This window comes from Crassostrea angulata, chromosome 5, assembly GCF_025612915.1.
Source record: "Crassostrea angulata isolate pt1a10 chromosome 5, ASM2561291v2, whole genome shotgun sequence".
Classification (NCBI taxonomy): domain Eukaryota; kingdom Metazoa; phylum Mollusca; class Bivalvia; order Ostreida; family Ostreidae; genus Magallana; species Magallana angulata.
Genome location: NC_069115.1, coordinates 2,686,093 through 2,699,729, shown reverse-complemented (window position 1 = coordinate 2,699,729; position 13,637 = coordinate 2,686,093). Strand labels below are relative to the sequence as shown.

Genomic DNA, 13,637 nt, shown 5'->3' with positions numbered 1-13,637 from the left:
TGTCTACCTTGAGGTAAAGTGTGCATACATGCGCGCACACAAATTACTAATGTCAATATGGTGCACCAAAGTCTTATATCTATACGACTCACCAGGTGAGATACACAGTTTGTTTGCACGTGTTGTACTCTGTCAATGAGTTGAACAGCTGATCCTAGGAATAACAATAGATGCGCGGATCCCAGTCAATTTAGGAACACAGGCGCGGAACACTAGTCATGGTTCAATAGGAATACACTGGCAATGGTCGTCATGGTTCACAGTTCACTGGGTATAGGGTTGGTGAAGTCTTTCCAGCTCCAATTACATATAAAGTCACTGTGTCCCAACGTGGGCGCCAAAATGTTACAGTCTTTGTTTAAAATAACTGACAACAAAGATATCTGTATGGTTCGTTTATTCGTATCCGGACACAGTGACTTTAAAATTTGCAATGTATATTTAAGCCCTGAAATATCATAAAACAATAATATAATTTATATCAAAATATAACATTAGTACAATATATATGTATTTCCATCAAGATAATATTTTTACATTATCTTACTATAATTGTACTTTAAACATTTAGCGGGAGGTAACTCTTATAATGTACATGAATTACATTTCTCCAAAATAAGTCATAAAATATATTAATCAGATTAAAAAAATATTTAAAAACACTTTCTCACCATTCTATGGGAACAGGCTCATACACCGATTGCGTGGTGAGATTAAATTGACATTGACTGATTCTGTAATTCGAACAAAATAATTCTAAAAATACTTATTACTGAAATATAATCTAATTGATCTTATAAATGACCAATTTAATCAAATATCTGATCTTCATAAAATTCTTATATACAATTGATTTGAGAATCAATTAATACTATAATAAATAAACCAAATATTGATCTTTATAATCAACACTGTATTCCATATAAAAAAATATCTTTTCATTCTAATTCATTCATACTCATTAGTTTGTGATCATGGACTGAATTAATGTTTTCTGCAATTTATAGGATAATCAATTTATTAGTAGTAAGTGTTATAGGATATTAGTATACTTAATATAACTTACCAGAAAAAGAACAAGGTCTGGTCCAAAATTAAATTACTTCTCTATATAAATATATAGTCTGTTCTGGTCAATGTCCAGACAAAGATTGTCAAACTTGGCGGTAAAACACATAAAGCAAAATATACAAACCAACCAAATTCAACCTGACACAAACAACCAATAAAAACCAAGATCACAAATATCCACTGACCAACTCATGATCAAGTACTGCCCTAAGGGTATATGTACAATTCAATTCAATTCAATTCTTTATTCGCTCAAGACCAGTTCACTGGTATTTGAGGTTCAAAATCAGTATATACAAATGTACACGAATACAGTCAAGGATCACATGTACAGTAGAAGTAATAATGACAAAAAAAAAAAGAAGTTAAAATCACAATACAATAGGTTGTTAAAGTTGGTTTCTGGAAGAACAGACTTTGAAAATTTTCTTAATAAATATTGACAAGTTTTTTAGTTTTTCTACATTAAAAGTATTCATGAGCTCGTTAAATTTTATAATATTTGGGTGTTCATAATATCTCTTGGGTAAAAACATTTTTCTGTCGTTTACAAAATATGTACATTCTAAAATATAGTGAAATTCATCCCCAATACTATTAGAATCACACATTGTACATTTTCTTAAACGTTTTTCAATATTATGCCATCTACCTGTTTCAATGGGGAATCGATGATTACATGTTCGTAATTTTGTAAACGTGATCCGTAGATCTGTAGGTAAAATCAACAAGTACTTTTCTAAATTGAGATTTGTTTTAAAAATTCTATAATTAATACATTTTGGTGAGTTATCTACAATACTTCTCCAATCTTGTACAAATTGATTTTGTAATATTTCTTTAACTGTTGACTTAAGCCAGTTATAACTACATATTGTTTGATTTTCCCATATATATGACAACCCGCACGAGTTGAGTATATCATGTATACATTTTATCCATGGATGTATAAAAGATCCATTTTTGTAACATCTATAAAAATAACAATAGATTACATTAGTGAGTTTACAATCGTGGGCTGTCAAAACTTTTGCCCAGTACATTATCATTTTAATTTTAACAAAGAGTGACAATGGATACCTTCCAGTTTCTCCATACACCATACAATTTGGAGTACTAGATTTAAGATTAAGAATAAATTTCAAAAATTTTAAATGTACATGTGTATGAATTAAAAGAGAGGGTGGATCTTACTTTTTATACGTGTACTGTTTAGATGTATTAATTATAATGACTTTATTTATTTATATTACAATAACTTTATTTATTTATTCAAATCAACAATTTTCATACTCTTACATATACATACTGTATGTACATGTGTGTCTTAGCTCCAGTTTGTATTGAACTATTGTATATACACACCATAATACATGTAGGCTAGCATACACTGTATAAACATGTGGGGTCCCATGGTACACAAGTGTAGAATGATGTAATCATCAAGTGCATGTATGCATCATGATTTCTTTACTTTATTTTAATAAAACAATACTGTATCATATTGCCATCAGGGATGGGGTAATTGAAAAAAGTATTTGTAATTGAGTGTAATTAATTACATTTTTCAAAGTAATTGAAAGTAATTGGTAATTGAGTATGTCTTCAATTACAAGTAATTGAATGTATTTAAATACATTCCAAAAATATTGTGTATTTTCAATTACTTTTCAATTACATCTCAATTACTTTTCTCCAAGTTTAAGATATAATAAAGGTTTCTTATAATGATAAATAGATTTTATACATGTTTGGCATGGACTTTTGTTTATACAATAATTAAATGTCCTATAATGTTTCATATGTTTATACAGTATGACACACTGCCCAGAGCAATAGGTAAAGATCTAATTTTGTGGAGGTGTGAACTCCTCTGATACCCAAGAACCCCAATTGATTTTAGACTGAACTGAACGGATTTTAGACTCAAGGGAATCAAAATATCTCATTCTTGTGAATTATAGCAATTATTATTTATATAGGCTACTGATATGCTGTACTGCCAAAAGTTGTACTTTCTCAATAAACATAGGTTTAATATGTGAATAAAAATTAATTCACTATAGAGAAAATATTATTCAGAACCAAAAATGAACTCAATGGTACTTAATGAATTTAATGTTAATTAAAAGAAAATTTTCAAGAAATCTGATCTGAACTGAACTATACAACCTTTAAAAAAATAACCGTACATAGAGCCCTGTATATCTTATTGTCGTTAATATATGTATATGTTCTCAAGATTTAAAAAAATAAAACTAAAGTATTTGAAATGTAATTAATTACATTTATCAAAGTAATTGAGAGTAATTATTTACATTTTAAAAAATCAATGTAATTGTAATTGCAAGTAATTGATAAAATTGTCAATGTATTTGTAAGTAATTAATTACTTTTCAAAGTAATTGAACCCAACTCTGATTGCCATCCACAGCTTCATTTATGAATTCAAATGTTCAGAAAGATTTGTACTACATATTCAATTTGTATGTGCTGCATTAAAAATATATGATTAATATATTTGATGTGTTAAATATGTGCAGTTATGCTTCATAATAATCTGATAATAAACCCCAACCAGTAAAATCTAACATATGTGGTGGTCAGACTCAGCCGCTTGAGACCAGGTTGCATAGTGGCTAGATAATATTCGAGGGGCACAAGCTTTAAACTGACCTGGTTTGTTATTATTATTCACTACCTTATCCACATGTACATGCATACAATAACATATATACATTTCCTCAATAGCAGACTTTTTTTTAAAATTAACCAATGTAAATTAAACTTATATGCTATTCTAGAATTCATTTATGTATTTTCTTAAAAGAAGATTTTAAATTTTTAAATTGAAAAGAACTTAATATATATATTACCCTAAGGTCAGAATTTTTGGGTATTTATATTCCCTGATATTCATAATACAGTCTTTTCTGGATTTTTTTTTACAGAATCATTGTTATTTGTTTTGAGTTATGGTTTATCTTTATGTAAATACATATTGATTCACTTCTCGGTAAAGTGTTCATGCATAGCACATGTACATTGTGTACAAACAATTTTGAGATAACAAATACATGTGTATGTTGGATTAATTGTTACTGTGCTCAGATACATCAGCTTATGTGTGACATTATGGACAATTCATTGATAGAAAAAAAAATGAAACTAATGGAATTATAATGTCAAAGATTATTTCGAGAAGAGATATATAGTACTGTATATCAAAAGAAATTAAATATTTACTACATGTATCACGCTTTGAGTAAAGCAGATTCTCTCTCTCTCTCTCTCTCTCTCTCTCTCTCTCTCTCTCTCTCTCTCTCTCTCTCTCTCTCTCTCTCTCAATTTGATATGTGTTAATAGTTTAGACCTAAGCTATTTGGTTTGGTTTTTGTACTGCCATCTTGTCATATGCATAGATCCAGAAATTTTTTTCCAGGAAGGGGAGGGGGGGGGGAGGAGGTCCGAAGGGTAATTGTTTTTTTTCATGTGGTCTGAGGCATATTTGCAATAATTTTACAATGTAAAATCTTCCTCCCTTCTAGATCCACGCATGTTTTCATACATATGACACTGCATGTTCAGTGTATTTTTTTGGTAACAAATATTCATGTATTTGCTATGCATATGTTCCCCCAGCTAATTGATTTTTTAAAATTTTTATTTCAGCCCAAAATGGACTTCTGCTACCACCTGGCGACATGGGTTTTGCGGGTCGATTCTTGTGGTTTCAACTCTTGAGGTTACCCTGTCTTCCCTACCCACATATTCCCTGTGTTCTACAGACTATTTAATAAAAAAAATAACCTGATAATGCATAAACATGATGGATAAAAAGGTGCTCATCATCATGCTTTGGTGTATTTTGAATGTGTGAAGACTTTATTAAAAGCAAAATTTAAGCTGTTTAAAAAAATTACAATTGTGAGTTTTGAAATTTTGCTTTTCAATAAAAGTATAAATTGATGCCTTTATTTTGTATAATTCATTTGATATCATATGCACTATTTTTTATATACAATTATTTATGAAAATCTTGACAAATATGAGGTTCAGTGTGTCTTTTAAAGAATTCTGTATCTTAATATGATGAAAAAAATATTCTGATTTTATGGTAGAGATACTCTTATAGTTATAAGCAAGATTAACTTATATCGTGGCAGAGACACCATGCGCGGATCCAAAAAAAATTCCAGGGGGGGTGGGGGTGTCTGAAGGATGAGGGGGGGGGGGGGGGGGGGGGAGATGGTCGTGCCCGAGGCATATTTGCGATGATTTTACTAGACGTATGTAAATTTAATAAATTTTCATTTTCCAGGGGGGTTGGGACTCCTCTTACCCCTCCTCTAGATCCACGCATGGACACACTTGATAACAATATCAAATTACATAATTATTTAATAAACAGGGGTAGATTGAAGCAGGTACGTAGCATAAGATGGGGGGAGGGGGGGTTCCCCCCCCCCCCCCCCCCCCCGCTTTTTATTGCCGAATTATTTTTTTTTAAATTTACATATAAGAAATTAATATGCATGGAGTTGGCCCCCAACTGTTTTGAGAGGAGAGTATGTAAAGAAATATTGATTTTTTTTCTTTGCTTGTCAAGGTTTTTTGGATGAGTCTGGCTTCCCCTTTCAAAAACGATCCTACGTACGCGTGGATCTGGCTTCTTATTTTTTTTCTTTAGCCTGTTATATAAACACTTTAATTAGTCTAAAATTATAAGGAAGACATTTATAGAAAACCAGCACCCACCCAAGACCTTAGATCCGCGCATGGGGTTATCTGATTCTGTTCTGGTGCATAGAGGCCTTCACGGTAACTGCGGAGCTGTTCTCCGCGCATGCGTACAAACGCTTCCGCAGGGCAAGTTTCGTTTTAGTGAAAACGCCTCTTTCGGTTTAATCGACTGCAATTTGATTACGATGGTGCGAAGCTGTAGTGTGTACACATAGGCGTCGGAACCAGGGGGGCTAGGGGGGGCTTAGCCCCCCCCCACTTTTTTTTGCAAATTTATACCTTACCATTAGAAACATAGTATGATAGAGGGTTCAGCCCCCCCCCCACTTTTTCTCGCAGGAAAGATTATTGTATCTAAATTTACCTTGAAAGATTGCAAAGTTGGATTCAGAAGCATATTAGCCCCCCCCCCCCCCCCCCCCCACGGATTAGGAATTTCATGATTTTGGGTGGGTAAGTAATTTCTTTTTTATGTGAAGTATAGGTATCCCCCCCCCCCCCCCCCCCCCCACGGATTAGGATTTCCATGATTTTGGGAATTACTTTTTTCTCAATATTTCTGAGGATTAGTCTAGCCCCCCCACTTTCAATTTGCTTCCGACGCCAGTGGTACATGTGTACTAACAGGGACGATGCGAAGGGAAAAGAGAAGGGGATTAGTTTTTTCAGGTAATTGAATAGGTTTTCATTCATTTTTTTATTTAAAAACATATGGGAAGCGTACCCCTTTTAAGGGGGGTTGTGTGTGTTAATGATTGAGAAAGGCAATATCACTGGGTAAACAGAAGTCGTTTGACAACAAAATGTATTTGAAATACACTACATAAGCAGTTTTTTTTACAAACGGATTGCTGAATAAATTAAATTGTATTCTAACATGCATACAAACAAATAACATACATGAATATTTGACATTTTTGGTGATACATGTACACATATAGTTGCTTAAACAGTCTGTATATATAGTAGAAGTTTTATTGTGCATCTTTTGATTAATTCAAGATTCCCTAAAGATGCAAAGAAACGACGACTCTGGGTGAGAGCTCTGAATAGGGAAGATTTTGTTCCCACTGACCACTCTTGTGTGTGTTCAGAGCACTTTATTTTTGGTTGGCACAGTGATGATCCAGCGGATGAGAATTATGTTCCCACCATATTCTCATACAAGGAGAAACCAGTAAATGCTGAAAGGGAGAACAGAGCAGCCAGAAGAAATATTCAAAAGGTACATGAATTAGCTAGAATTCTACCAGTATCTAAATTAAGGTTAGGCAATAGACAAAACAAAACATCATAAAAATATAATAAAATATTATGATATCATACATAATAAAACATTCATAGCTGTTTTAAATGAAGTTGTAACATTGTTTTTTTATAAATTGTAGGACTTCAAGGAAGCAGAGTGTAAGCAGAAGGAGCAAGAGAAGAGACAGTTGAGTTTTTCTACCTTTATTCACTCATCCTACACCAAGAGCAGAGACGAGGAACCCAGCAGTGATACAGAGGGATTGGTGATTGAACCAGATGATGTTGACATTGGGGTCAGACATACAAGAGATGCAGGTATTTTTAAACTATAAGGCAAAATTTAATGGATTAATATAAACCTTAAGATTTGAATTTGCACGATATGCTTGTAAACATGATGCAATGCATTGTAGGTGTACAGTGTGATCCAGACCCACTCTTACTAGAAAACCTGGCTTTGAAATCCGAGATTAGAAGGTTGCAAGGTCTACAATGGTCTGTTGACAAGATAAAGGATGATGACACGAAGACAAAATTCTATACTGGACTGCCTAGCTTTGCAGTGTTTTTGTGGTTATTCAAGTAAGTGGTTATTTTAAAAAATTTTAAGTTATCTTAAACTCAACAGCCTTGTTTAACATGTGATTATTTTACTTGCATACCTCATGTATTAATCATTAACATTAATCACAATGTTTAAATTTCTCAAACAAAATGATTATGTACAACTTGTATAATTTCCAAGCAAAGAAATCAGTTGATGGAATTTGTATCTGCAGCTATCTAGTGCCTAAGTGTGAGAAGATGGTATATTGGAGAGGTACCTCTATGACCCCTTCGGAGAGGGCACGTCCAAGACGACTGATGTCATTGGAGCCCATAGACCAGTTTCTTGCAACACTGATGAGACTGAAAGTTGGATTGTTTGTCGAAGATATTGCTGAACGCTTTGGTATGTCTAATGTGAACCCTGTGCAAACTGTTTCACTAGAAATTCATTCCCTACATTGCCTTACAAATTGATTGTATATTCAAGATATGCTGGTATATTTCTCTATGGGCATGTTCGAATAGACAGATCTTTGTATAAATTTTCATGAATATTTTTGAAAAGATATTTGTAAACACTCACTTACACATGGAGAGTTGCTCAAGTATCAAATATGTCAGTCCTGACCATGTAAGCCCTAAAATTTTGTATGACATAAAATTTTACCATCTTATCTTTGTTCCAGGAGTTTCTGTTGGAACCTACTCACAGTATTTCACAACCTGGGTCTGCTTGCTTTACCAGGAGTTGAGGCCATTGAACCCCTTTCCTTCCAGGGATATCATTCAAAGGAATATGCCTTCTTGTTTTCATTCTTTCCCTAATTTAAGAGTTATTTTAGATTGTACAGAAATATTTGTTCAGAAATCTAGCAGTCTTGTTAACCAGAATCTCTCTTTTTCACATTATAAGCATCACACAACTATTAAATTTCTTATTGGAATCACTCCATCAGGTGTCATTTCTCTAATTTCAGAAGGATTTGGTGGACGAGTCTCTGATCGACAGATGATTGAAAAATCTCTACTTCTTGACATGCTTGAGGAAGGAGATGGAGTTATGGCAGATAAGGGTTTCACTATTGCAGATATGCTTGAGAAAAAGGGCTGTTCTTTAAATATTCCTCCTTTTCGTTCATCTACTTCACAGTTTTCCTCTCAGGATGTGTTAAAAACTCAAGAAATTGCTAAATTAAGGATTCACGTAGAAAGGGCTATAGGGCGTGTTAAGAATTTTCACATATTTGATGGAGTACTTTCTCTTTCCTTAGTGCCACTGGCGTCTCAGATGTTTGCTGTGTGCTGCTGGCTTACAAACCTTGATGTACCATTAGTTGAAAGCTAGAACATGTACATGTAAGTAATTTTGTATATCCTAACGTACTAAATGTGTGAAAGTTTGAGTTTATCCATATGAATAAATCTGTGACATTTATGTTCGATACTCACAAAAACAACATAATGAAAAAATAAGGGGCAATTATGATTTAATGTATGAGGGTGAAATATTTGAAATGAACCATTCAACAAGTTTTGGCAACATAAAAGAACAGAAATCAGGATCAAAATAAATTCGCTCCACAAAACAGTTGCTCTGCTCAGCTGCAGTCCACACTACAAAATCGCCCCATGCGCATCCCATGATGGCCATCTCCCCCTGAATCTGGGCATAGTAGCTGTGATCCCTCATAAGTCTTGGGCCATTCTCTGACTCCTCAAGACAAAAACCTTTCCTCCCTACCAACTCGTGAACCTATTGAAAAGCAAATAAATGTACTGTTCATAAATTGAGTTTATTGACTCATAAAAACAAAAAAAATAATTATTAACACATTTACATTTACTGTTATAAAAAAGTGTACCTCTCTGTGTGTAATGACATCATTAGAGATGGAGTACGGACACTTTATCTCCAGAACTCCCTTCTGGTTTCCCTCTGGCATGGACTCATCATACACCCATCCATCACTGGTAGCTCCTAGAAATGCATGGGATGGATATATGGTGAGTCCAGACTCCTCCACTCTCAAACTGGTAACGGCGTTCTGGAGGGCCAAGTAATCTACCTGGGCATTCTGCTCATGCTCAACTCCCCAGCTGACTGGCACAGGAATCTATCACTCTATTCAGTTTAAACTGAACAAAAAATAATAAATTGGTAATATGCCTGTGTATTTTACGAATTGAAAGGTTTAAAAGGTTAATGAAATGTGCAGGTAAGGAATAACCAACGATTAACAATGTAAATCTTTAAATTTTCCGCGCTTCACAACGCCAGATTATCTGCCCTTGATCCTGATCATCAGTGCGTTTGAAAATCGGCTAATTTGCATAAAATCATATACATCTGTCTAAAATTGCAAAAGTTCAACGATATTCCGTCAATTTTAAGGATTGTGTTTAACTTTTTTAATTTCATCAAATACCAGTGATTGTAAAAAGTGCTGGGAGCAAGTTGTTGCTTGAAAGGAAACATTTTTTTGACACATGAATTAACTCGGTTATCAATTTTTTTTTATTAAACTTGAACGATCAATGCTAAAGTTAAGCATGTTGCTGGTACTGCTATAGTTGCTCCCAGCACTTTTTAGATTAAGCAATTAATTTTCTTTTAAGTGATATAAACAACAATTTAATATTTTATTCGTATATCGTCGAACGAAGTCATATGTAGCTGCTCTATTTTTAGCGTATCACGTGATAAACAGCTGATGCGGTGGCTGTGTTCCGGTGAAAAATGTAGGGGAGATCGGTAGCAACATAATGATGTATAAACTTTATCATTGCCATATTTGGATGAGTTTGTATACTTTGTCTGGAATAAAGTCCGTTTTTTGTGTATTTATTTCATACGGTAATCCATGGGCGTCCTTAACCTAGCTGCGTGGAAAAATTCACTCAAATAAACAATGTGCAGTTTGGGGATAAAAAATTATATATCTAAAAATTTTAATTCAGTAAGTAACAAAAGACCCTGCGGGATTCGAACTCGGGATTTACAGATCACAAGCCCGACTCTTTATCCACTCGGCTATAGTGTAAGTTACACGTGGCTGTCAGGTTCCTCTTGAAAAGAAATACATTGTAGGTCTACAATATCAAAGATAGCAGATTGGTATCCATTATTCTGACTGCAGGTTTATAAAGTTGAACTAGTAATAACAATGGGGTGAAATACAACAGCTGATAACCCTGTATCATATAACTGCATTCGGAACACTCTCTGCCATTTCTCATAGTATAACTCAAAACTCTCTAGTCAGCAACAACAGTGGCGATCAAGATGATTTGAATGGCCGGAACTGGGAAATATAGACAGGAAATGAAACATAACAGCAGACCAATGATAAGCAGTCGTCAGGGACTGAATTATAACAGCAGACTAACGATTAAGTGTCGGCAGGGAGTGAAACATAACGGCACAGTCTGTAAGGGGGTGAAACATAACGACAGCCTAATCATTAAAAGTCGTCAGGGAGTAAGACATAACAGCAGACTTAGCATTACATGTACCAGTCGTCAGAGAGTGAAACATAACATCATACTAACCATTTACAGTTGTCAGGGAGTGAAACATAACGGAAAGGAAACATAACGGCAGACTAACCATCAACAGTCGTCAGGGAGTGAAACATTACAGCATACTAACCATCAACAGTCGTCAGAGAGTGAAACAAAACGACAGAGTGAATTAACAGTCGTCAGGATGTGAAACAAAACGACAATAAGGGCATACTATTCATTTCAAGTCATCAGGGAGTGAAACATAACAGCACACTAACCATTAAAGTCATCAGGGAGTGAAACATAACGGCAGACTAACCATTAACAGTCGTGAGGGAATGAAACATAACGGCAGACAAACATTACCAGTCGTCAGGGAGTGAAATATAACGACAGACTAACCATAAACAGTCGCCAGGGAGTGAAACATAACTCACAAACATTAACAGTCATCGGGGAGTGAAACATAACAGCACACTAGCCATTAAAATTCGTCAGGGAATGAAACATTACGGCAGACTGACCATTAACAGTCATCAGGGAGTGAAACAAAAAGACAGACTAACCATTACCAGTCATCAGGGAGTGAAACAAAAAGACAGACTAACCATTACCAGTCATCAGGGAGTGAAACATAATGGCACACTAACCATTAAAAGTCGTCAGGGAGTGAAACATAACAGCATACAAACCACCACCAGTCGTCAGGGAGTGAAACATAACAGCATACTAACCATAAACAGTCATCAGGGAGTGAAACATAACCGCAGACTAACCATTAACAGTTGTCAGGAAGTGAAACTTAACAGCACACTAACCATTACCAGTCATCAGGGAGTGAAACATAACGGCAGAATATTCATTAACAGTGGCCAGGGAATGAAACATAACGGCAGACCTAAACATTAACAGTCATCAGGGAGTGAAACATAACGGCAGAATATTCATTAACAGTGGCCAGGGAATGAAACATAATGGCACACTTACCATTACCAGTCATCAGGGAGTGAAACATAACGGCAGACCTAAACATTAACAGTCATCAGGGAGTGAAACATAACAGCAGACCTCAAAATTAACAGTGGTCAGGGAATGGAATTCGACTGCAGACTCACAGTAACACATACCAGTCATGACTGGTCAATATAGCATATGACAAGGAAATGCAATATAACATTTTTGATTTTTTATCCATTACTTCGGTAGAATGAAAATGTCCATAATCTTAACCAAATTAATAAAACAAGAAGAAATTAAATGTATTTATAACGAACTCTTTTAATGAGGTTAAGTGTACATTTATAAACATACAACGACAAATTCAGGCGCACATCAAACTAAACTCTGCACCCAATGATATCTGTCATACACTGAAAGTGAACAAAAAAACCCTCAAAACATAGAAAAATATATGAATGCATGGTTTGCCTGGATCCCTATGAACCATGCTATACAATGGATCCACTTTCATAATTCACAAAGAAGATAATTCTTACAAAATATGAAATTTCTTTTACAAAGTTAGCATGTCAATGAGGGTCTTAAAATAAAAAGATTTTTATGATAAAAGTAAGTTTTCAATTTTTTTCAACTTGAAAAGAAAAATAAACATATGGAAGGAAATTTTTGTTATTTTAACATACAAAGCAATTCTAATATACATACAGAGAACAATAAAAATAATAGTCTTCATAAATCTATTATTAAAACACATTTAGTCAAGCAAAGAATATATTTCTAAAGAAACCCACAAAACATTTGTAACAAATTAAAGAAAACAGCAAATTCAACAGACGCTCATATCTAATTAAACTTAAACTGGAAAATTATTCTGAATGAAATATTTCTACTACCTTGGATGAAACAAAAGCTCACTCATAGATTTCTATGATAATTTCAACAAGATTGGCTTGGTAACTTAATATGCTAATATTCTCCCCAAGGGCATATAATTTTAGATGTGATGGGTGGTACTCTTTGTAACTTATATACAGTAAAACTCGTTTATGGCAACGTCCTAGGGACCAATGGATTTACTTTGTTATATCCATAATTTGTTATATTCATATAACAAATTCGTAATAATAACTATACAAATTCACTATATACATATTTTCTTTCACTAGACTATAATATTTTCTAATTGAGACTTAGAATAAAAATATATTATTTTGATACCTTTAATAATCAGATTGCGAGTCGAAAAATTTATATGAAAATAAATTCATTCAAACTATTATGTTAAATGGTAGTGCAAGCCGTTTTAAATTGTAATGAAAATCACTAAACATTGTTAAATTTCACCTCCACGAGACTCATAATCAGTTCACTATATTTGTAAATTTGTTATATCTGAATTCGTTATAACAGTAAAATTTTGCAAAAATTTTGTAAAAATTTTTTACTGGGGACTCAAAAAACTTCGCTATCTCCGTGATTTCGCTATTATAATATCGGTGTTCGTACTAAACGAGTTTTACGGTACATCTACATGTAAATATATATATCACCATGGATAC

At 33.9% G+C, this 13,637-nt stretch overlaps 2 protein-coding genes and 1 long non-coding RNA gene across 3 annotated transcripts; 1 reads left to right on the top strand and 2 right to left on the bottom strand.

Annotated features, from left to right (window-relative positions):
- Nucleotides 1–380: 380 nt before the first annotated feature.
- Nucleotides 381–1,289, bottom strand: LOC128182914 (uncharacterized). Its single transcript, XR_008243483.1, has 3 exons — nucleotides 1,067–1,289; nucleotides 672–734; nucleotides 381–448 (listed from the first exon to the last, which is right to left on the bottom strand). It is a non-coding gene; the product is annotated as an uncharacterized LOC128182914 (long non-coding RNA).
- A 4,580-nt stretch (nucleotides 1,290–5,869) lies between these two features.
- LOC128182895 (uncharacterized) lies at nucleotides 5,870–8,961 on the top strand. The gene is made up of 7 exons (XM_052851665.1): nucleotides 5,870–6,017; nucleotides 6,422–6,483; nucleotides 6,817–7,039; nucleotides 7,203–7,380; nucleotides 7,479–7,647; nucleotides 7,845–8,017; nucleotides 8,301–8,961. Exons 1-7 carry the CDS (start codon nucleotides 6,000–6,002, stop codon nucleotides 8,957–8,959), a joined length of 1,482 nt encoding a protein of 493 aa, XP_052707625.1. The 5' UTR covers nucleotides 5,870–5,999; the 3' UTR covers nucleotides 8,960–8,961.
- A 101-nt stretch (nucleotides 8,962–9,062) lies between these two features.
- On the bottom strand, nucleotides 9,063–11,571 carry LOC128183618 (uncharacterized). The gene is made up of 3 exons (XM_052852717.1): nucleotides 11,521–11,571; nucleotides 9,477–9,728; nucleotides 9,063–9,367 (listed from the first exon to the last, which is right to left on the bottom strand). The coding sequence occupies exons 1-3, from the start codon at nucleotides 11,569–11,571 to the stop codon at nucleotides 9,095–9,097; spliced, it is 576 nt and encodes a 191-aa protein (XP_052708677.1). The 3' UTR covers nucleotides 9,063–9,094.
- Between the last annotated feature and the right edge of the window lie 2,066 nt (nucleotides 11,572–13,637).